This window comes from Mobula birostris, chromosome 9 (assembly GCF_030028105.1).
Source record: "Mobula birostris isolate sMobBir1 chromosome 9, sMobBir1.hap1, whole genome shotgun sequence".
Taxonomy (NCBI): Eukaryota; Metazoa; Chordata; class Chondrichthyes; order Myliobatiformes; family Myliobatidae; genus Mobula; species Mobula birostris.
The window spans coordinates 46,489,359-46,512,052 of record NC_092378.1 but is presented as its reverse complement, the minus strand read 5'-3'; the positions used below and the strand labels follow the sequence as shown (position 1 = coordinate 46,512,052).

At 37.3% G+C, this 22,694-nt stretch overlaps 1 protein-coding gene across 2 annotated transcripts in view; it reads left to right on the top strand.

The window, feature by feature from the left end:
* Positions 1 to 22,694, top strand: part of ipo8 (importin 8) — a 123,138-nt gene that overhangs the window by 60,767 nt on the left and 39,677 nt on the right. For both annotated transcript variants that reach the window (XM_072267981.1, XM_072267980.1), the window contains 8 exons: positions 7,549 to 7,633; positions 12,399 to 12,533; positions 13,131 to 13,230; positions 13,661 to 13,737; positions 14,361 to 14,477; positions 15,666 to 15,755; positions 20,032 to 20,197; positions 21,574 to 21,734. In XM_072267981.1, the coding sequence (XP_072124082.1) occupies positions 7,549 to 7,633; positions 12,399 to 12,533; positions 13,131 to 13,230; positions 13,661 to 13,737; positions 14,361 to 14,477; positions 15,666 to 15,755; positions 20,032 to 20,197; positions 21,574 to 21,734 (931 nt within the window). The remainder of the gene's footprint in view (positions 1 to 7,548; positions 7,634 to 12,398; positions 12,534 to 13,130; positions 13,231 to 13,660; positions 13,738 to 14,360; positions 14,478 to 15,665; positions 15,756 to 20,031; positions 20,198 to 21,573; positions 21,735 to 22,694) is intronic.

Below are 22,694 nucleotides of genomic sequence, written 5' to 3'. Positions count from 1 at the left end.
TCGCAGTTAAACACCATGTACTCTGTCTTTTTAGCGTTTAGGTGAAGTCCAACTTCATTGCACTCAATTTCCACTTTTGTCAGTAGCTGCTGTGCTTCCTCCATCTGGTCAGAGAGCAGGACTATGTCATCTGCAAAATCGAGATCTGTGAGCGTAACTGGTCTGACCGTTTTGGTTAGTCCTGGTTCTATGGTAAAACCAAGCTTGTCATGATCTTTGGTAGCTTGACATAGAGCGTAATCAAGGACGATTATAAAGATGTAGGGTGCCAGAGTGTCTCCTTGCAGCACACCAGTTAGGAGCTCGAACATTGCTGTTTCTCCGTCTGGTGATACAATTTTCGCCATGGTTTTGGTATAGCTGGACTCTGTTGCTCTAAGTAGATGGTCTGGCACTCCGTAAGCTTTCAGAATCTTCAGCATTTTACCTCAGTGAATGGAGTCAAAAGCTTTGCGAAAATCGATGAAAGTAAGCACGGCTGGTAGGTTGTTCTTCTTGACTTCCTGGATAATTCTATGGAGAGCAAGTATTTGCATTACTGTTGTGCGCTTTTGCTGAAAACCATTCTGATTGAATCTCAAATTAGGGTCAGTGGCGGTGCAAATCCTGTTCAAGATCATCTGATTGTATAGCTTTGCTAAGATACAGGTCAAGCTGATACTGCGGTAGTTACCTGTCTTCGTGAGGGATCCAGACTTGAGGACTGGGTTTTATAACTAGCTGATCTTTTTTATATTTACACTTTTTTTTAGTGAGCGTCTATCGGAAGTCATGGGGGTAGTTTTAGTGCTTGCTTCTTTCTGGCTGGTCTGTTTTAGATTTAGGCTTGGGGTCATGGGGTGGGGGGTGGTGGGAGGGGCTTCACGTTTTAGTTTTTTTCTTCTTGGGCTATTTACACTATTGAAGTATTGGTTGCGTTCTCCTCCCCGGTATCTCATTTGTGCTGTTCCCTTTCCGGGTTCGTGGGTCGAGCCTATTGTCAATCCTCCTTTTTGTGGGTTGACTTTAGGGTTTATGGAGTCTATTATTAATTTTGTCTCCTGGAATACTAATGGTCTTAACCATCCTATTAAAAAGAAAAAAGTTTTTAAAGTGTTCCGGAGGCTTAAAGCACAAATTCTATTTTTACAAGAGACCCATGTGTGGAGGGGGGACAGACTACGTTTTTTTTAAATTCTGGAAGGGACAACAGTTTCATTCGAGCTCTAACGCTAAGATTCGAGGCGTCTCTATTTTTATAGACTCCTCAGTTACTTTTATACAACATGATATTATCTCTGATCCGAATGGTAGATTTCTACTGGTTAGTGGTCTACTATTTAATAAAAAGGTAGTTTTGGTTAATGTTTATGCTCCCAATATGGACTGTCCGGAATTTTATAAATCATTATTCAATCAGTTCCCGAATTTGAATGAGTTTTCATTGATCTGGGGCGGAGATCTTAATACCTGTTTATCTCCAGCTTTGGACCGTTCGGCTCCTCTACGGACCTTACCTAATAAATCTGCAACTTTGATTAATTCACTCCTCTCTGATTCTGGGTCGACGGACATTTGGCGTTTTTTGCATCCTCAGGAAAAAGATTTTTCTTTTTTTTCACATGTTCACCATTCCTATTCAAGAATTGATTATTTCTTTATTGACTCTCGTCTTATTTCTTCAGTGATTAAGTGTGATTATGACTCTATAACCATTTCGGATCATGCTCCACTTAAGCTTTCTATTAAAATTCAGGCCAATACACAAAATAATAGACAATGGCGTTTTAATTCGCTGTTGCTTCAGGACTCGGACTTTGTTAACTTTATGAATGAACAGATTGATCTTTTTTTTACAATCAACTATACAGAGGATATTTCTGTGAACATTTTTTGGGATACTTTTAAAGCTTATATTCGTGGTCAGATTATCTCGTATTCTGCTGCTTTGAGGAAGAAGCTGAAGCAGGAGGAGTTGGTAATTGTGGACAAGATTAAGGAAATTGATAAGAAATATGTTATAGCTCCCTCTGAGGAGTTATATAAACAAAGAACTGAACTTCAAATGGAAGACAGTTTATTACTTTTGTCCTCGATTGTAAACCAATTAAAGAAAACAAGAAGTGAATTTTATGTACACAGTGACAAAATTGGCAAACTGTTGGCTAACCAATTGAAGTCTAATTATGCTAAATCTCAAATTAATCGGATTTATAATCAAAATGATCGACTGATACTTGATCATGTGGGGATTAACCAAACCTCCTTTGATTTTTATTCTTCCTTATATCAATCAGAGTCTTCTCGAGACTCTAACTATATGAATGATTTTTTAGATAACCTAGATTTCCCTGAGATTTCACAGGATATGTCTTCTATGCTAGATACTCCCATTACCACTGATGAGATTAAGAATGTTATTTCCTCTATGAACCTGGGGAAAGCTTCTGGCCCTGATGGGTTTACTGCAGAATTTTATAAATGTTTTGCACCTTCATTAATCCCTTGGTTCTGTAGGGTTTTCGAGGCTTCATTAAAACTTGGTAAACTTCCCAAATCTTTCAATAGAGCGTCAATCTCTCTAATATTAAAGAAGGATAAAGATCCTGCTCAATGTGCATCTTATAGACCAATATCTTTATTAAATGTTGATTCTAAAATTTTTTCTAAATTATTAGCAAACAGATTAGAAAAAGTACTTCCTTTTATTATTTCGGAAGACCAAACGGGTTTTATTAAAGGTCGTTACTCTTTTTATAACATTCGCACACTGTTAAATATTGTTTATACCCCCTCACAAAATGTTCCTGAGTGTGTTATCTCTTTAGATGCTGAGAAAGCTTTTGATAGAGTAGAATGGCCTTACTTATTTGAGGTGCTTGAAATGTTTAATTTTAGCTCGAAATTTATATCCTGGATCAAACTGTTGTATCATTCTCCTGTGGCCTCGGTCCGTACTAACTCTTTAAGCTCACCTTTTTTCCCTCTTTTTCGAGGTACTTGACAAGGTTGTCCTCTTAGTCCTTTATTATTTTATATTGCATTAGAACCTCTTGCAATTGCCATTCGAGAATCTCCAAATATTACTGGGATAACTCGGGGCTTAAAATTCCATAAAATATCACTCTATGCTAATGACTTACTTTTATATATTTCTAATCCTCAAAAATCCTTCCCTGCTGTTTTAGATTTATTAGCACAATTTAGTCTTTTTTCAGGTTATAAATTAAATCTTAGTAAGAGTGAACTTTTCCTGATTAATAAACAACTTCCCTTATATCATAACTTTCCGTTTAAATTGATTAATAATTATCTTTCATATCTTGGGATTAAAATTACTTGTAAACACAAAGATTTATTTAAGATTAATTTTTTACCTTTAATTGACCATATTATTCAACTTTCATCTAAGTGGTTTCCATTATATTTAACTTTGATTGGTCGTATTAATGCAGTTAAGATGTTTTTTCTGCCAAAATTTTTATATATATTTCAGGCATTACCGATTTTTGTTCTAAAATCTTTTTTTGATAAAGTTGACTCAAAAATTTCTTCATTTATTTGGCAAAATAAAAACCCGAGACTGGGTAAAATACATTTACAGAAAGCTAAGAGAGATGGAGGTTTAGCATTACCTAACTTTAGATTCTATTATTGGGCAATTAATATTCGACATATGAAATTTTGGTTACTTGACCAGGATATACTATCCATTCCTAAATGGGTAGCAATGGAATTACAATCTGTTCAGGGCTATACACTTGGCTCTATTTTAGGTTCCTCTCTTCCTTTTGATTTGAGATGCCTTAAACAGGTCTCTAACCCGATAGTTAAATATACCTTACGTATTTGGTTTCAATTCAGAAAATTTTTTGATCTTAACCAATTTGGGCTAGCGATTCCTATTTTAGGTAACATTTTTTCCTCCCTCTTTCACAGATCGTGCTTTTCAAATTTGGAAGACTAAGGGTATTTCACGGTTTTTGGATTTATTTTTAGATGGTTCCCTTATGTCTTTTGAACAATTATCTAATAAATATAATTTATCAAGAATACATTTTTTTAGATATCTACAAGTTAGAAATTTCCTAAGTACTATACTTTCTTCCTTTCCAATGCTTCCTCCTACATATATTTTAGATACTATAATTAACCTTAATCCATGTCAGAAAGGTGCATCGGCTATGATTTATAATATTATTATGAAACTTAGGAAAGCTCCATTTGATAAGATTAGGGTAGATTGGGAACAGGAATTGGGTTCTATCATTTCCGTGGATGACTAGGGGCAGATTTTACAATTAGTCAATACTTCCTCTATCTGTGCTAAACATTCCCTAATTCAATTTAAGGTTGTTCATAGAGCACATATGTCCAAAGATAAATTAGCTGGTTTTTATTCTCATATTAATCCTTTTTGTGATAGATGTCCGGGGCAGATAGTCTCTTTAACTCATATGTTTTGGTCTTGTCCTACTCTGGAAACTTTTTGGAGAGACATTTTTAATATTATCTCAAAGGTATTGAATATAGATATCTCCCCTCACCCTATTACTGCTATCTTTGGATTACCTAAAATTTCCAGTAATCTTTCTCCTTCAGCCTGTAGAATGATTGCATTTCTTACTTTAATGGCGAAAAGATGTATTTTACAACATTGGAAAGAGCTTAATGCTCCAACTACCTTTTTTTGGTTTTCTCAGACGATATTATGCTTGAATTTGGAGAAAATTAGAAGCAATCTCTATGATTCCTCACTTAAATTTGAACAGACCTGGAGATCTTTTATTCAATATTTTCATTTAATGTAATTTTTTTTTCTTCTCTTTTTTACTCCATATTTATATTCCCTTCTTGTTTTTTTTTTACTGTTTTTAATGGAGGTCGGGTTTGAGGACATGATTTTAAGTTCTTTAACTCTACTTGGTTCCAAGTTAACCCATTACTTTGCTTTGCTTTTAGTTTAGTTGCACGGTGGGTTTTTTGGGGTTTTTTTTTTCCCTTTTCTCTATTGATATATATGTATAAAAATTAGTATACTATTATGTTACCTTATTATGTTATGTTTAAATTACATTGTATCATTTTTTATCTGTATTAATATCCTGTAATTTTATTATATTCTAACTGTATTAGTGCCTATATGGCTTACCTTTTTTGTATACTTATTCAATAAAAAGATTTAAAAGGAAAGACTTGAGGACTGGGATAATGTTTGAGAGTGACCACTGTTCTGGGGTTTGTCGCCTTTCATCAGTGCCGTATTAGATATGTCCAGCAAGATGTCGTCCAGGTTGCAGTTCTTCAGGATATCTGGTGGTATCCCATCTGGTCCAGCGCTCCTGCCCTGTTTGAGTGCATATTTGGCCTTCTTCAGTTCCTCAACGGTGAATGGGCCGTCATCGATGTCGACTTGCGTTAGTATCGTGGGTATGTCCTCTTCTTCTTCCATGATCATTGGAGGGCTTCCCAGAAGGTTCTTAAAGTGGGTAAACCATGTCTGGACACGGTACTCTGCTGTTTTACTACTTACTTGACCTGATGGGGACTTCTTCCGTCTGCTGATCTTGTTGACTAGGCGAAATGCTTCTCCATGCTGCTTGTCTTCATTAGCAGCCTTTGCCTCTCTAATCTTCTCAGCTAGTTCCTCTTCCTTCGGTCGGTTGCAGGTGGCAAAGAGATTCTTTGCCGTCTTGAACTTGTCTCTTAGCTCTTCTGTTTCACTCCTTCTAAGTTTGGCATGACAAGCATTGACCGCACTTCTTGCTGCAACGATGTCAGGATGTTTCGAGATCTGGCTCTTCTTGATTCGCTTCACAGTAGGCAAACTCTTTGTTGCATCTGTGTGTGCGTCTATGAGCCGTTGATAACGGTTGGTGGCAGTCTTTTCCTCCTCCCTTTAGAATATAGAGAAGATCCAAAGGTATTATAAACATGAAGGGAAGTGGAAGAGGCTGAAAATCGATCATAACCTTGCTGATTGGTGAAGCATGTTTGAAGAAGCTTATATTTTTATTTTCAAAAAAAAGTCTCCTCTAGACTTTTCCTTGACCTTCTGACAATATTGATTTTTTTTGTTAGAGCACGCCACCTTGTGGACCGATACTTTCTAAGGCACTTTACCCAAATACTGTAACAGTTTTAGTAGATTGTTGATGGTTGCCATTTACCTTCATGAGCACAGAATGAGTTATAGCTGAAGCATTCCTCTTCCAAATTGTATATATGTGATGGCCATTAAAGAGTGATCTGTAGTAGGAATTGCTAATTTACATCTGAATGATTTAGAGCGTATTTGCTTTCACTCCTACTGAGATCAGTTGACTGTACACAAGATCTGACTTGACTTGGGATTCGTCTGGTATGCATGCCTCAGCTGCATACTGTATTGTGTGATCCTACTGCTTTTGAAGGTGCTTGTCTCACCAACTTCATAGACATGGAATTATCTTTACTGATAATTATACCTATCAACTTGTTCATTAATAAAAAATGAAATAATAAGATGATAAGTTGTTGAAATGGGAGTGGTTGTTAGGCATACAAAAAAACCCCTCATTTCTGCAATGCCTTTGATTTTTCATAATCTACAGAGAATTGGGGACCACACTCATAAGGAGAAATGTAGATTGCATTTAAGTGGAGGAAGGAATTTGACGAAATATTATTAACATCTGATGAACATGTACTTTAAAGATTAAAACACATTTATGATTGATGATTTCAAAGTTTGTCAAAGTACGTATATGTCACCATATATTACTTTGAGATTCATTTTCTTGCATACATTCAAAGTAGAACAGGGAAATACAAGAAAACCAATAGAAAAACTACACACAAAGGACAGAAAAACAACCAATGGGCAAAAAAAGGCAAACTGCCAAAAAATACTGTGCACATGTACTTTGGTTGTTCGTTTTTATTTCATTGTACTGGCACTGAAACTAACTGTTTTTAATATCTAATATTTGTGGAACAGCCAACTTTGCCAATGGATGGTAAATAATAGAAGGGATTCCATGTGGTGTAAGCTCTCAGTCCAAAATTGTTGATTGAGGAAGATCCTGAGTGAAGGTCAGTGATTTCCATTGGCTGTAGTGAAGATTAGTTAGCCATAGATTCCCTTTTAATATCTCCCAATATAAAGCAACATGTGTAAAGGCCTCAATAAAATTTCTCACAAGTGGAGTAAATATTTTCCAGTTCATTATCGGATGACATTTATGGGTCTTTCCCCAAGTAATTTCCCCTGAGTAAATGGGAAGCGATAAATTACACTTTTTGACCAATATTGCTTTACTCACCAATAGATTATGTCAGAATGATAAAATGACTGCCACAGGGCTTCTGCTTTTTCTGATCATCGTCGTATAAAAGATGTAAGTTCTGCTGAATGATTGTGCTGCAGTACCTCAGAAGTAATTCCATAAGTTTCATTGCAAAATTGCATTGACCTCTAAAACATTGATTGATGTTCACATAAGGGGTAAATGCAACCAACAGAATCTTTGCCTATTCATTTTTTTTTTGTAATTTGACCATTATTTTTTAATACTGCTTTCTCTGCAGGTATGGAAGTCCTGGAAATGTAACAAAAGAGTACACTGAGTTTTCAGAATTCTTCTTTACAACATATGCTGTAGGCATTCAGCAGGTAAGAACACAATGAGTGCTTTGAAATTGATTTTAAAGTTCATTATAGGCTTTGCAGAATTGGTACATTGCCACCACTTTTGCATCATTGAGCCACCACCTGCATTAAACAGGAAAATAATAGTTGCATTCTCCATGAGCCCTTGTTGTGCCCCACAGTACTTGAGCCTCAAATAATTTCCGGAATGCAGTGGCTGTTATGTAGGAAAGCACAGCAGCAATTCTACGTTAGCATCCTGTCATAAAAAGTTATGCAATAAATGATCTATTAACCTGTGTCAGTGCCATTAGTTGTGACAGGAATTGTTGACCAGGTCATAAAGAGAACTGGCTTGTTCTTCAGTTAATAGCAAACACTATGTTTCACTTTGAGTGGAACTAATTTTTGTGTTTATCTGAAGGTGCACACTTGTTCACAATGCAGCATTCCCACCGTGCTATATTTAAATGGTACTTTACATTGCACTTAACCTCTTCTTTATAGTCTAACATCATAATCTTCTCACCTAGACTTGCAAGCTGTCAGTTGAGCAAATGTCACACTGTTTTATGCGTTTATCCACATGACCATTAGGAAGCTTGTTAAAAATGAAACCTTCATTAAGTGTATAAACGTTGTTTAATTGTGTTCAAGTATGTTGTTTGCCATTACCTGATTGGCAAGTAACTGGTATGTTAGTCTCTTTTGCAAAGGGAAAATAAATACATGTGAGTAATAAATGCCTCTTCTACTCACTGGGCATGGATCTCGTAGTGGGCTTAACAGGGCAGATCTGAGCAGTTGTTTCCTTTATTCAAAATATTTAGATCTGGGGATGATGATCTCAGAATTGTGAATCGTAAGAATTTCATTAACACTCCCCTCCATCCCAGCCAACCATAATGTCTCTGCCTTCTCCCATAGCCTGGATCTGCAGCTCACAGGAAGCTGCAGGTTGAGTATCATATTAAGAAAAGGTTGTGAGCAAAATGCATTTGCTCTGGTGCACAACATTTTTATTCTTGTCAACTGCAATTTGTTTAAATATGCCTTCAAATAAAACATTTATTAGCCTGGTATGCAACACTGAATTAATACATTTTAAGATTCATTTTATCACTTGATTTCCTTGTGAGGAAATAGTAAAGCTCATTCTGTTGGCACTTGAGCTTGCAAGGCAGGCCAAAATGATACATAAGAGTGTTATTAAACCAAGGCATAGAAGAATACAAATACAGATGACCAAAAACTTGTTGACAGTGGTAGGTTGAAAGGGACATCTTAAGACAAAAGAGAAGCAGAGAGCTCTAAGGATATTCTAGAGTGTATAACCTTGGCCTTCAAATGCATGTATGCAAGTGGAGCATTGCAATTCACAAATTATCAGCAGGCCAAAGGCAGAGGAGAAAACTCCGAGGGTTAAAGTATTACAGGTGGTCAAACACCTACAGTTGGGTAAAAAAGTTATTCGGCAGAGTCAGAAGGGGAGGAGTTGGTGTCAGGAAAGAAGATAGATAGATAGATATACTTTATTAATCCCGAGGGAAATTTGGTTTCGTTACAGCCGCACCAACCAAGAATAGAGCGTAAATATAGCAATACAAAAACCACAAACAAACAACAAAATGCAAACTATGCCAGATGGAAAATAAGTCCAGGACCAGTCTATTGGCTCAGGGTGTCTGACCCTCCACGGGAGGAGCTGCACGTTCAATGGCCACAGGCAGGAACGATCTCCCGTGCCGCCAAGTGTTGTATCATGGTGGAATGTGGCCGAAGTCCAACAGTAAAAAGTTCAATATCCGGTCTACAAACACGTTCCTCGATTGTAATATGACCCGGATTGCACCATCTGTTGTTAACCAGAACAGTAAGCACCGAACTCCTTTACGCTTACCACTCTCAGTGCACTTCCGGTATATAATATATAATGTAGTGATACTTTTTCATATGACCACATTGCATCATCTTCAGAACTCTGTATTAATGATCACATTTTGCATCACTACTTCCATGCTCTCTGGAGTATCCTTGGAGTTCTCGGGTCCTTTCTTTGTCTTAGACATTTCTTTCAATCTGCCATTCTAAACAACCTTCTGGACATCTGTACCTTAGTTTGATAACATTCTTGTGAATCATTCTGGTTTGTCTTGTAATGCTAAAGCATTATATAAATTGACACACTGTTGTCATAGATAAATAATCGTAAATGGAATTGGATCAAAAGCACAGTGATAAGTGATTTACATAAGCCCCTGTTTTATATTTTTGATTTCCATTGCTCTGAGCTGATTGCGAAATCAAACACCCAGGAAAAGTTCTTCAGGTTTAGCACCCTGCTGTTCTGCTCTATTTTGCAACAACGGCTGACGTGATTGATGTTCATGGTGATATGCTTTGTTTATGCATAGAGACTCCAACCAGTGCACAGGTTACACAGTTTCATGCCTGAGTGGTCACAATGCATGAAGCTATTCTATTGCAAATGAGTTGTGGCATTGGAGCATCCTTACGGTGCATCAGGTATCCTGAATGAACAGATCATTTGCTTTTGGGATAAAATGACCTTGTGTAGTAAAGCTCTGTTGTTCAACTTTTTTACATATTGCTTTAAAAAATGAGCAACAGTTGGACAGACGTGTACTGGATGATATTCTGTGGGTGATATTCCTGCTGCTCTCTGTAGATCTATTGTGTATGGCTTGAATATAATGAATGCCTTGTCTTGGAACAGCTTGGCCCAGACTTGGGTTCAAGTTTGTGAAGCTCCATTCATGTACAGAATATAAAAAATTAAATTGAAAGAAAGACTTAAAGTTGCCCTAAACTAAGAGGGTAAATCCATGAACAAAATTTTCTTGAAAAGAGAAAGCTGACAGGTCACTTAGTAGGATAAGTGCAGTGAAGATGTTTTCTTTTCTTGGTGGTGACCAAAAACTACATCTGAATGTAGTAGAGAATACAAGGAATATAGTAAGATCATGGATTTGGATGATGGGGAGAGAATGAAGGAGTGTGAAATGGAATGTGTAACTTGACCAAATGGTCTTTTACTGGGGTGTAAGTTTAACATAACATTAACAGCTGCTCACTGTATTCATTTTGAGTAGAATTGACAGTTTTTACAATCCCTCATCTATTCAGCAGGTTATAGGTTCAACATTTTTCAAGTAATTCCATTCCAGAGAATCTTTTATATACACAAGAGATTCTGCAGATGCTGTAAATATTGAGCAGTGCACACAAAGTGCTGGAAAACTCAGCAGGTCAGGCAGCATCTATGGAGGGAAATGAACAGTTGACACTTTGGGTCAAGATCCCTTTGTCAGGAAGAGGGAAGAAGCCAGAACAAGATGGTGTGGGAAGGGAAAAAGTACAAGCTAACAGGTGATAGGTGAGACCAAGTGAAGGGGTGGGGTGGGGGATAAAGTAAGAAGCTGGGAGGTGACATGTGGAAAACGTGAAGAGCTAAAGAAGAAGGAATGTGATAGGACAGAGGAGTGGACCATGGGAGAAAAGGAGGGAGAAGCAATATCAGAAGGAGGTGATGGGCAGGTAAGGAGAAGAGGAGGTGGTGAGGAGGGAACCAGAATGGAGAATGTAGAAAGAGAGAAATAAGTGGGGGGGGGGGGGCGGTGGAAATAACCAGGTTTGAGAAATTGATAATTGATGCTCAAGCCATCAGGTTGGAGCCTACACCACTAAATATGAAGTGTTGCTCCTTCAGCCCGAGTGTGACCTTATCATGGTAGTAGGGAATGCCATTGACCAACATGTTGGAATGAGAAATCAAGTTGTAATTAGTGGCTTAGTGGCCACCAGGAAATCTGTCTTTTATGGCAAGCAGAGTTGATGATAAGGACCTTGCTATTCATTAAAGATGGGCAATGTAGCCAGACCATAATATAAGTATTGGCCCAAGGTATTGGCTATCCAGTATATGTACAATAACTTGAACTTTCTCTTGGACAACATCTTACCTCGGGGTTTAGCCAATTTATTGTGAAATGCATAGCAGTTTATGTCATGTAACATTATTCAGTTAATTGTTTCTCAACATGCACCTCCCCACCATGTGTGTTGCTTTCCATCCTCCGTCGTTGTAAGTCAAATAAGACAATATCCAATGATAGCATCAAAGAATTGGATTTATCTACAGAAATCTACCATTTAGTTCAATGTCCTGTTTAGTGGCACAGTACAATTACTAAAGTTCTGTTGTTTCAACTGTTTTTTGGCCCTGCAGCACAGTGCCAAATGACCAAGCATACTTTACGTAAGGATATTCAGAATCGGTCAGAAATTCTCAGTAAAAAATATATGCTTTATGTCTGCTGACAAAAATTTAAAATCAAGGCCTAAGCGTTTACAACTATTCAACTATATGAGCAATCGTAATCAAGCCCAAATCTGTTCTTGGATGTTGTCCAAATGAAGCTCCCTGAATAGCTTTTAGAACAATTTCTTGTTCATCCTAATCCCAGAGTTCTGTGGTCATTGAGTCCTCTGCAAAATTCCGGTCCGTATGATTTTGTACGAAAGCATTACTCATTGGACCATGAGATTTGATAGTGACACTTTCTGCTGATAATGATATTCAGACCAAGACTGCAGACAACTATTGAGACTTAAAAAAGCTTAGCAATTTTCAAATGTTTCAGCAGTGCAACACATTTTGTTAGACTAAAGCTCTGGAAACAATTGAGGTGAAAATAATGCTTGTGTTTTCACATTCCCATATCCAGTTGATGGTCTTCAGGACATTAGTTGTATTCTGTTTTCATAGGTGTTGCTGAAATTGGTGGATCAGCACCGTCAGAAACAATATGTTGCGCCTCGTGTGCTGCAACAAATCCTTAACTATCTGAACCAAGGTGTTAATCACTCTCTCACATGGAAACAAATAAAGCCCCACATTCAGGTAAGCATCCTTTGAGTTTAACTTGCCTGCTTTCATCACCGTCCACTCATTAGCCTTTGAATGTCGTGTGGAGGCCTGGACTCCAGCTGGCCTTTATCCCATGTCCACATTGCTGGACTACGAGTACAGAGCGGAAGCCTGGACTCTGGAAATCCTTCATTACCTGTCCACATCGCTCGACTTCCAGCCTGGAGGGGAGACCTAACCTCTGACTCCCCCAAGTCCCTGTCCCTAAACACTAACTTGACTTCAAATTCTCCTGTCTGTCTCCAAAATCATCCTTCCAAACTTAAAAATTGACTCAGTCTGAGCCATGATCTTAATGGAAAGGTTTCTTTTGCAGTGTGACAATTGTCATTTGTTACAATGCAAAGCAGAAATATAACTTGGTATTTATTCTTCTTGGCTTGTCTTTCTTTAACCTATTCATTAATTTTGATCATTTGACTGCACATTAGCGGTTGTAAGTCTTGATCTATTGGTCACTTTTAAATGTATGCATGCTCCTGAAACTTATCCCCCCAAAATTCTTACTTTTTCTCTGACCCTCTTGTGTTCTTTCACTCTTTCTCCTCCACTAACTTACTATTAAAACAGAGCATTTCTGAAGAAGTGGTCTTCCCTCTGATGTGTTACAAAGATGAAGATGAGGAGCTCTGGCAGGAGGATCCATATGAGTACATTCGGATGAAATTTGGTGAGCTCCACGAAATATCACTGGTTTTGATTGTTTCATAGATTTTCTTGTGTGTTATTAACTTTAACGAGAATCTGACAGTAATTTCTATACAAAGCAAAAAAAAACCTACAGGTACTAAAAAATGGAAAATTCCAGAAATACTCAGTAGGCCAGGTTACCTCTGAAGAGAGAAAACACAAGAGTTTAGGTTAAAAACCTTGCATCAGAACTCAGAACATGAAAAATCTGATACTGACTGTCCTATTGCATATCTTCAGTGACTTCTAATCACTGTCTATTGTTCTAAGAAGAAAATTATTATATTGTATTTAATTTTGTAGCCATATAAAATCAGCTAGTTGCTATACTTAGCCCATATACCATTAGTTGTTACTTACTATATGTGAATAGAGCAGTTGATTATTGGTAATATTGAAATATTTTTCAGATGTATTTGAGGACCATGTCTCTCCAACCATTGCAGCTCAGAATTTCCTTTACACTGCAGCCAAGAAGAGAAAGGAGGTGAGGAAAAACCTTCTCTGTGCTCTAATTCAGATCAAATTTGTAGCTGTCAAACTTTTGTGTGTTTCTGACGAAAACAAATAGTGTCAGTTTCTGATGCCTTGACCTGTATTCTGAAAGTTAGACATACTGATGTAATTAACAATGTAATTAGCCTGGATTTCTTCCTCATCTGCCAAGACTGACTGTCATTTCTGTACCATAAGTTACATTGGTAGCAGGGTACTGCACAACATTCATCAACACATTAGCAACTTCAAGTGTTTACATCAGGAACTTTACATAAGTGTTATGAAACTGCCAATTTCAGGATCTGCAGCGGGGTTCTTTATAGCTCAATACATATTTTGTAGCAATAATCATAATTATTAAAGCATTTCACCCAATATAGAAAGGCAGATACCTTGAATGGATTATTATAATATGCAACTTGCTATTTGCTGGCAATGAAGAAGCTGAGTGAAATTTATGAAGGGCAAGTAAAGAATTAGAGTTTGGGGTGTGGTGGGATTGTACTTTGTCAAACAAACGTTTCATATTTGCCTGCAGCTGATGAAAAAACTTGTACAATGAGACTGATTTGATTGATTTTTGATTTGATTCGACTGGCTTGATTTCTGTAGGTTTTGCCAAAGATGATGAGCTTTTGTTACCAGATCTTGACAAACCCAAGTGGAGATCCTCGCAAGAAGGATGGAGCACTACATGTAATTGGGTCCCTTGCAGATATTCTGCTAAAAGTAAGTTGAACAAGTGTAGAGCATTGTACAGAACTTCCTTTGATGGCATAGGCAGTACAAGACTGTATTGTTGTTTTCAGAAGTTTGGAGATTTAGGGCCCAGCCTGTGCTGAGTTAGCTGTTTTCTTTTAGAAAAAGAATTGGTCTCCACAAGTACCACACTAGGGGAAAGAGCTAAGGGCAGTTCTTCATGGAGCTGCTGCAGATATATTGGGGCAGATGGCCTTCTTCTGCGATCAAGTTTCTGTAAATTCCATGACATTTACCAAAATGCACGCATTATATTTGTGGGAGGTGCAAGTGACCTTGGCAGCTATTTTCCTGAACAAATATCTGTAGCCTTCACTGCTTTGTTCAAATCATGTTGTCTGAAGATTCCCCCTGGTTTCAGTATTTTAGACAAGTTGGGAATATTATTATTTAGACAAGAAAAAGGTAAATAATTGCTCATAAGCATTGGTAATATTATCCCTGAAGTAACATTTGGATGCATTGTGTCAAATTCCAAGGTGATCCCTTACTTCTTCCTATTTTGGTGAGTGTGCCTGATCTTTTTTAATTTTTGAGATCCTCTTGATCCACAACAGAAAAATTGTGTGCATCCAGTTTGGTTTTTGTTAGACTTGGTTTCGGACATGAGTATATATAAGTAATTAATTGCAGCCAGATATTACCATTGAACTATTAATAATGATGTCTAGCATTAGGAACGCATATTGTATCCTCTCACATAAATTCCAATTTTAAACTGTATTTTTTTTGAACAATGAAAATTATGTCTTTTTGCTCATCACTGACGTAGGCTACTCAGTACTGACACTGTTCAATAAAATGTACAGCTCCCTAGATTTTGCCCAGCCATCCACTATCTATTGCAGTTTTGAAAAACTCATTCTACACTTGTTGGCTACATCAGTTGCTACTCTTATAGCCAGCCTCATCATGTATTTCGTAGTGTGTGTTCATGCCCATCAGATGCATCTTAAGATTTTTAAACTCATTTTGGAGAATGGTTCATTTGGTTCATTTGTTCAACGTTATTTTTAAGCCTAGGTTTTAAATATGTAAGGTCAATATATAATATAAGCCAACCAATTTCAGTCTTTGTAATGTTCTTCTCACAATTATCTCAAATTATTGTGCTTTTTCCCCTCATCTAGTAAACTAAACTTGTGCTTAAACCAACAGAAAAATATATACAAGGGACAAATGGAGTTGATGCTTCAGAGCTATGTATTTCCACTCTTTAACTCTGAGTTGGGCTATCTACGAGCGAGGGTAAGGCCATATATTATGTCACTGTAATTATTAATCTTCTCTTTCCTCTCTACGTTGTTCTCTTGAAATAATGTGATCCACACGTATAAACTGGAGAAACTTCAAAGGACCTGCATCAAAAGTAGCTATGTCTTCCAGCATCTTTAAAGAGTGGTTAGCACAGAGATTTCTTTGAAGCTGAACGACGTGAAAACTTTTAGGCAATCAAGCATGAAATATGCCAGGCAAGAAAGTGAAATTTAGACCAATGTCAGATCAGGCATGATCTTATTAAGGAATGTTGAAGCTAGGAATATGGCCAATACCTTCTCCTATTAATACTGGAAGGTATAGAGGGTTGTTACCTCTGTAAGGTGCCTAATTCAAAAGACGCATATGTAAATTTTATAAATCATGTATTAGCAATTTAAGGAAATCTTTAATTCCTGAGTTTTAAATTCTATGTGCAGAGAAGTCAAGACTAGTTTTCTTGTTCAGTGTTTAAAATCAGAATGCTACTGTTCTTAATTGTCATGCTGGGTGGATTTCTTCACTACATTCTTTGCAGTTTCCCATGCTGTTTCCCTTCATGGAGGCACTATTATTCTGAAACCATCACATGTTATCTTTTAATGCTTCTGATTTCCTGTCAGATCTTGGCATCAGTTCTGCAGAAAGGACTGTCTATCAAAATCAAAATAATTCCTTTCCAGTTCACTTACGTGTTTGTGTGTTTTTTTTTAACTTGTGTCCAGTTGAACATTTTCCACTCTGTCATTTAATATTGTTCAAATGTCTGTGTGGTCCTGATATATTTGGAACTTGGCTGAGACTGGGTGGACAGCCACTTAGTTATCCTGCAAATGTTGTGGAATTCCTGTTCATCTGGTTAGTTTGTCCTGGATGGTGTTGAGCTTCTTGACTGGGATTTTCAGACCTTCACCACCCTGGGGGAGAGGAAGATTGCTTACCTTCCCCCTCTTCCTCGATTTAAAAATATATTTTGCTCTGTGATGTAAAGGCATCCGTTAGTCTTGTGAGACCATAGATCTGCGCCTGGAAAGTCTTCACTCTCCAGAGCGCAGGCCTGGGCAAGGTTGTATGGAAGACCAGCAGTTGCCCATGCTGCAAGTCTTCCCTCTCCACGACACCAATGTTGTCCAAGGGAGGGGCATTAGGACCCATACAACTTGGCACCAGTGTCGTCGCAGAGCACTGTGTGATTAAGTGCCTTGCTCAAGGACACAACACGCCGCCTCGGCTGGGCCTCGAACTCACGACCTTCAGATCGCTAGTCGAATGCCTTAACCACTTGGCCACATGCCCACAGTCTGTGATGTAACTCCGCTGCTGAATGTTGTCTCTGGCTAGGTGCCTTGTAACTTATACATATTAATGTAAAATTTTAGTGCCTTTCTTCAGTTTTCTTTCTTTGGAAAAAAAATCCTTGTGCATCCAATCTTTTCTCATAGATAAAGCTTACTGATATAAAAGCACCTAAACACTTTTTAAAAGAAGAGGTGCTATCTGTTGTCTCTCCCTTTTTGGACTGATGGGATGTAAGTTGTGTGATTTGAAAATACTGCATATCTACAGTTGATGGGAGTGCCCATCAGCAAGTGTAGCAATGGCAAAGTACTGTGCATGGAGTCCTGGTGTGACATTCCCTTCAGCAAACATGGAAAAGTCTTGGAGAGCTAGAAGTGGCTAACTTGTAGTCAGCTATTTGAAAGATTTGAAAATAGACAGGAAATCCAATGATAGCATTAAAGTTAATATCCATTTTAATTAAACACTGAAACAAGTGTCAGATGGTAGATATATGGAAATATTCTCAGATAAAACTTGACCTTTTGATGCATCTTTTTTTGTAAGTGTTTAAGACAAACTTTTAATATGTCATAGGAGATGTTATCTATTGGAGGCCATTCGAGGCCAGTTAGCAAAATGCAGATTTTTTTTTCTGAGCATTGAAGTAATCAAAATTAGTTCATTGGGCCATATTAGTCTGACATGAATTGCCAGGGTAACTACTTAAAGGTATGCGATTTAAGTACACATGAAATGGGAATGGAAGTAGCGTTTACAACTCTGATTCAATGAGGTTGCAGCTGATCTGTTTTTAGGCCTCTATTCCGTTTTGCTGCCTGATCCCTACTGTTCTTCCATCTTAGCACCAGACTCTGTACACCTCTGCTTTTAAGCTTGACAGCATATGTAAGAACGAATTCAAAAGGTTAATGTAGATGTGGGCAATAAGATTTTACTCATCCAGAGAGCTTATCGCAGTTTACTCTATCTTTCCTCTGACAACAACCTTTTCATCTCAGGAATTAATTGAGTGAAGCATTGCTGATTACTTCAGAGGCCTTTTTATCTGCCCATAAATAAGTGGTCTCACCAAATTGCTATACACTTCTTACTGTTGTGGTCTATAAAGTTCAAGGCAATAAATCTCAAAAATATGTGTTATCATTACATAGAGTATCATGCTTGGTTTTTTAATTAAGTTATTTGTAATTGTCTGAAAAATTACATTTGTAAATACTGTGATCAGTTATTTACAGTGAGATTTGATATTTTTCATGCAGGAGGCCTTCTATAAACTTTACCTTGCTGCAGTTAAACTATGCACATATCCCTGACCAGATTAAGTACATATGGCACATTTTTATAATCAGAACTACTCCTTTTATTAAACACAACGCGAATTATTGCCATTATTTTTCAAAAATCTTTAACAAGTTAGTGTCTTGCAATGTGAAGAGTGATGTAACTACAGTGGATTGCAGCTAATTTGGCCATTGGTTAATCGGGACAGCCGGTTACTTGAGACAACTCTAAAAGAATAAAGCCTAATTGAGAAATTTGCCGGATTTCCTTTATTTATTTTGGTTAATATGCCATTTAATTGGGACAGGAGACTGTTGCCAAACAGCTTCTAATTTGTGTCAATCTTGCACTCACTGGTGTGGCCATTAGATGCTACAGCATGCTTAGAGCAAACAGTTTTTAAACAGTGTCGGTGTGTGTGCTTGTGTTCAAAAAGTAGTGATTTTTGTCACTGAGAGTTGGTGAGAAGTAAACAGTAAGACAATTCAGAACTGTTTTGCTCAATGCGGTTTCAAACGTTCAAGGTTGGAGATGCCAGAAATGGCCAGGAATGAAAATTGAATTATTTCAGGACTTCAACAAGTCAGGAATTCCAAAAAGTTGAAGCTATCGGTAAGCATCTTGAATGTTACAATGAAAATGAAGATTTGAAGGGTGCAATTGACGATAGCATTGTATGAATGCTGTCAGTTATCTGCACTAGATATCTGCGCTGATTTTGTTCATGGTGTACGCTGGATGAATTCCTCCAAAGATAACTATTAGGAAGTAATAATCAGTTTTATGATACTGTGGTGTTAAAGGTTGTATTGTAATTTGTCCTTTGTTTCATTTAGATACATAATTTATTACTTAGTTTGTCTTTTATAATACCTTTTTAACTATATCCATGAAATTTTGGCTAATTAGGGCAGCTGCTTAATTGGGCCAAAATGTACTGGTCCTGATGTGTCCCAATTCACTGGAGTCCACTGATTTAAAATCCACTATTTTGGGGTGAATTCTTGACAATTTTGTAAGTTGTGATGGTTATATAGTAAATGTGTACTTTACCCATCTTCATAATCCATATGTCAATCAGTTTACTGCCTCAAAGTGCAGTGGATATGCCCTATTTTTTTCAATGTAATATTCTAAAGTCTTTGGAAAGATTTATTTCTAAACCTTAACAGTATAAACCTTCACGTGACTTGAGGCAGCTTAATCTCTGATAATAGTTTGAGCAATAACAGTTCAGAATCATGTTTAATATCACTGGCATATGCCGTGTAACTTGTTGTTCAAATGCTGTAGTAGAATTCAGCTATCTGCCTCTGAATTTTGAAAGTTCTGAAGAACTGGGAGATGTTTACGAGGACACATTTTATTGAAAGCTTACTTTATATAAGTTCAAGAAGTAGTCTCTGTTGAATTGAAGATGCAATGCTTAATGACCAGTTCTGCAAAACTTCTTTGCAGGAAAGTATTTCACTTTTAACATCCTTGACAGCTGTGGATGAGGAGACTGAATAAAATATATTATGTTTTCTTGGGGTATTCTGGAAAAACACTACCACTTTTATAGACTACCATTATTTTCAAATCCTTTGTTCCAAAATGAGCAAACTGCAAGCATTTTTCTTTTAAAATACAATGTATTCATTCTCTAATAAAGCTGATGATTGTTTCTCACTTTGGATTTTAGGCATGTTGGGTTCTTCATTCATTTTGCAAACTGAAGTTCACAAATGACCTCAACTTAAGAAATGCAGTTGAGTTGGTGAAGAAGAGTTTAATTGAAGATAAAGAGATGCCAGTCAAAGTTGAAGCTGCCATAGCTCTTCAGTCATATATAAGTAATCAAGATCATGGTGAGTTTAAGAGAGAACTTTCACTCAAATGCTTCCTGTGATTCTTGAATTACTTAATGCCTTTATATGTCATCTGTCATCTCCTTGACCGTATATTGGATTCCATATAAATCAGACTGCTGCTTTTTTCTTGATGCCAAGTAAAAAAAAGCTTTATAACAACACTGTAACCTGATTAAATTAATTTCCAGTTTCTGTATTTAAAAGTATATTGGAGTCTTATAATTTGGGCAGTGTTGCTATACTGTTGCATCCTGTTCAGAGTCACCTTGATGGAAAGTATGACAGAGTAATCAGACTCAGTGCTGTGGCTGAAGTTTAAAAGGACAGAGGATCCTTATTCCATTCCAACCAGCAAAAAAATGCAAAACACAAGTAACATCAGAGGTGCGGGGGTGGTGAGCGGTATGGAGTGTAGTGGTTAGCGCCAGTGACCTGGGTTCAATTCTGCTGCTGTGAGGAGCTTGTGTTCTACATTTTCCCATAACAATGTGGGTTTCCTCCTGGTGTTTTGGTTTCCTCGCACATTCCAAACACGTGTGGGTTAGTAGATTAATTGGTCATATGGGTGTAATTGGGCAGCATGGGCTCATTGGACTGGAAGGGCTTGTTTCTATGCTGTATTTCTAAATATACATCACATACAAATATAAATACTGTGCTGTCTTTCTGTTGTTTATTCTTACGAGCACTGAGATTGCTGTTTCCTGTAGTGTTGGGCTTGGCAAATCAGTATACAAATGGCATAAGAAGCAAAGTGCCGTCACGGCCTCATGTGGGCCTTTCCATCCACTGATTGGAACATGGCTCTCTCGTCAGAAGGAATTGGGGTAAATATTACAAGACAAACACAGCAATGAAAGAAGCTTGTGGTAAATGGAGGTGGGCAAGGGAACTAAGTAGAAGACTTAACATTGCTGGCCCCCTGTGCTCTCTCTTTCACTTGGGAAGGAGCTACTGGGGCAGATTAATTGTCTCAAAATGTATTGGACATAATCAATTGGAATTGTCCTGTTGGACTGTACAGCTGGCACTGCTTTGAGCTAACTGATCTGAGTAAGATTAGAATATATTTGTGATAAACACAAGCTAAAAATATCAATTGTGGTTTCTTCTTGAGCTTCCACTTGGTAATGAAATGTAGATTCTCATTCAAGATTGCTGTATTGAGAGTGGGTATGAAATAAATGGTTTACTTGGGGAAGCTCTTCTTGCCCTACATATATTTCTTCCTGCTGGCCTAAGTCTTCAGAAAATTATGCAATCCTGTTGATCTAAATGGAAAAAAGTGCAACAATTTCTGCTTGGAGCAGGGGGTGGGGAAGAAAAAGCCAGCTAGGCATTTTGAAGCTTGCATACTAATATGTATTCCACAGCTAAACAATATATAAAGCCATCAGTTCGACCAGTGATGCAGGAGCTGCTCCATGTGGTCCGCGAAACTGAGAATGATGATCTCACTAATGTCATTCAGAAGATGATATGTGAATACAGTGAGGAGATGACTACAATTGCTGTTGATATGACACAACATTTGGTAAGTATTTACTGGAAACTGGGATTTGTTTGTAACAGTGTGAGTCCAGTGTCTTGATCTTTTCATTGAGCAACTTTGACGCTTTAGAAAAAAAAACTATATGACCAAGCAATGGTAGTCTTCACTCTTAGTCTAAAGAGTATGGGTTCCTGTTTTAATCCTGAAAATTGAACACACAACCCAGGTTGATGTTCCCGGTGAACCACCACTGCACTATGTATGATGCCATATATTAGATGAGTTAAACTGAGGATGTGTTTTTATCCTCTTAGCTAGATATCGCAGAAGATATGCAACACAGAAGGAAGCCATTTGTCATAGCTGAAATATTTTAATCCTTTGTATCCTTTCTGTTCACCACTTTTGATGTCACTCGATCATCTATCTCTCCTTGCAGTTTGAAGCTTTCCTCTCTCTATTAATAATATGGCCAGTTATTTACATCTGCAGGCTTCTTCACCATGTTTGTTACATTTTTTTGATTCAATAATATATACAATGAAAGATAAGAGACGAAGAATGTCTGTTGGAAATCTACTGGTAAAAGTGATCTATTCACAAACGTACTACCATTACATCCGAACAGTGGGTTAATTTGGTACTCAATTTGCCACTCTCCTTTGATCCTGCATGGTTTTACTTCGTTGACCAGCCCATCATATTAGAGCTTGTTAATAGTAATGCTAAATTCATATAGATTACATCAAGTATGCTACTCTCGTCAGTCATCATTCTGGTTAGTCAAATATTTCCTTCTAATAACTCTGCAGATACTGGAAATCTGAAAGAAATAAAGCAGAAAATGCTGGAAACACTCAGCAAATCAGCAGGCATCAATGGAAAGAGAAATTAATTAATTGATCTGTGCCTTTCTAAATTCAAGAAGTAAATTGGTATGATAAGCTAAAAGTTTCAGAATTGGTTCCAATTTTTTTTCCACCATTGAACATAAACCATCTG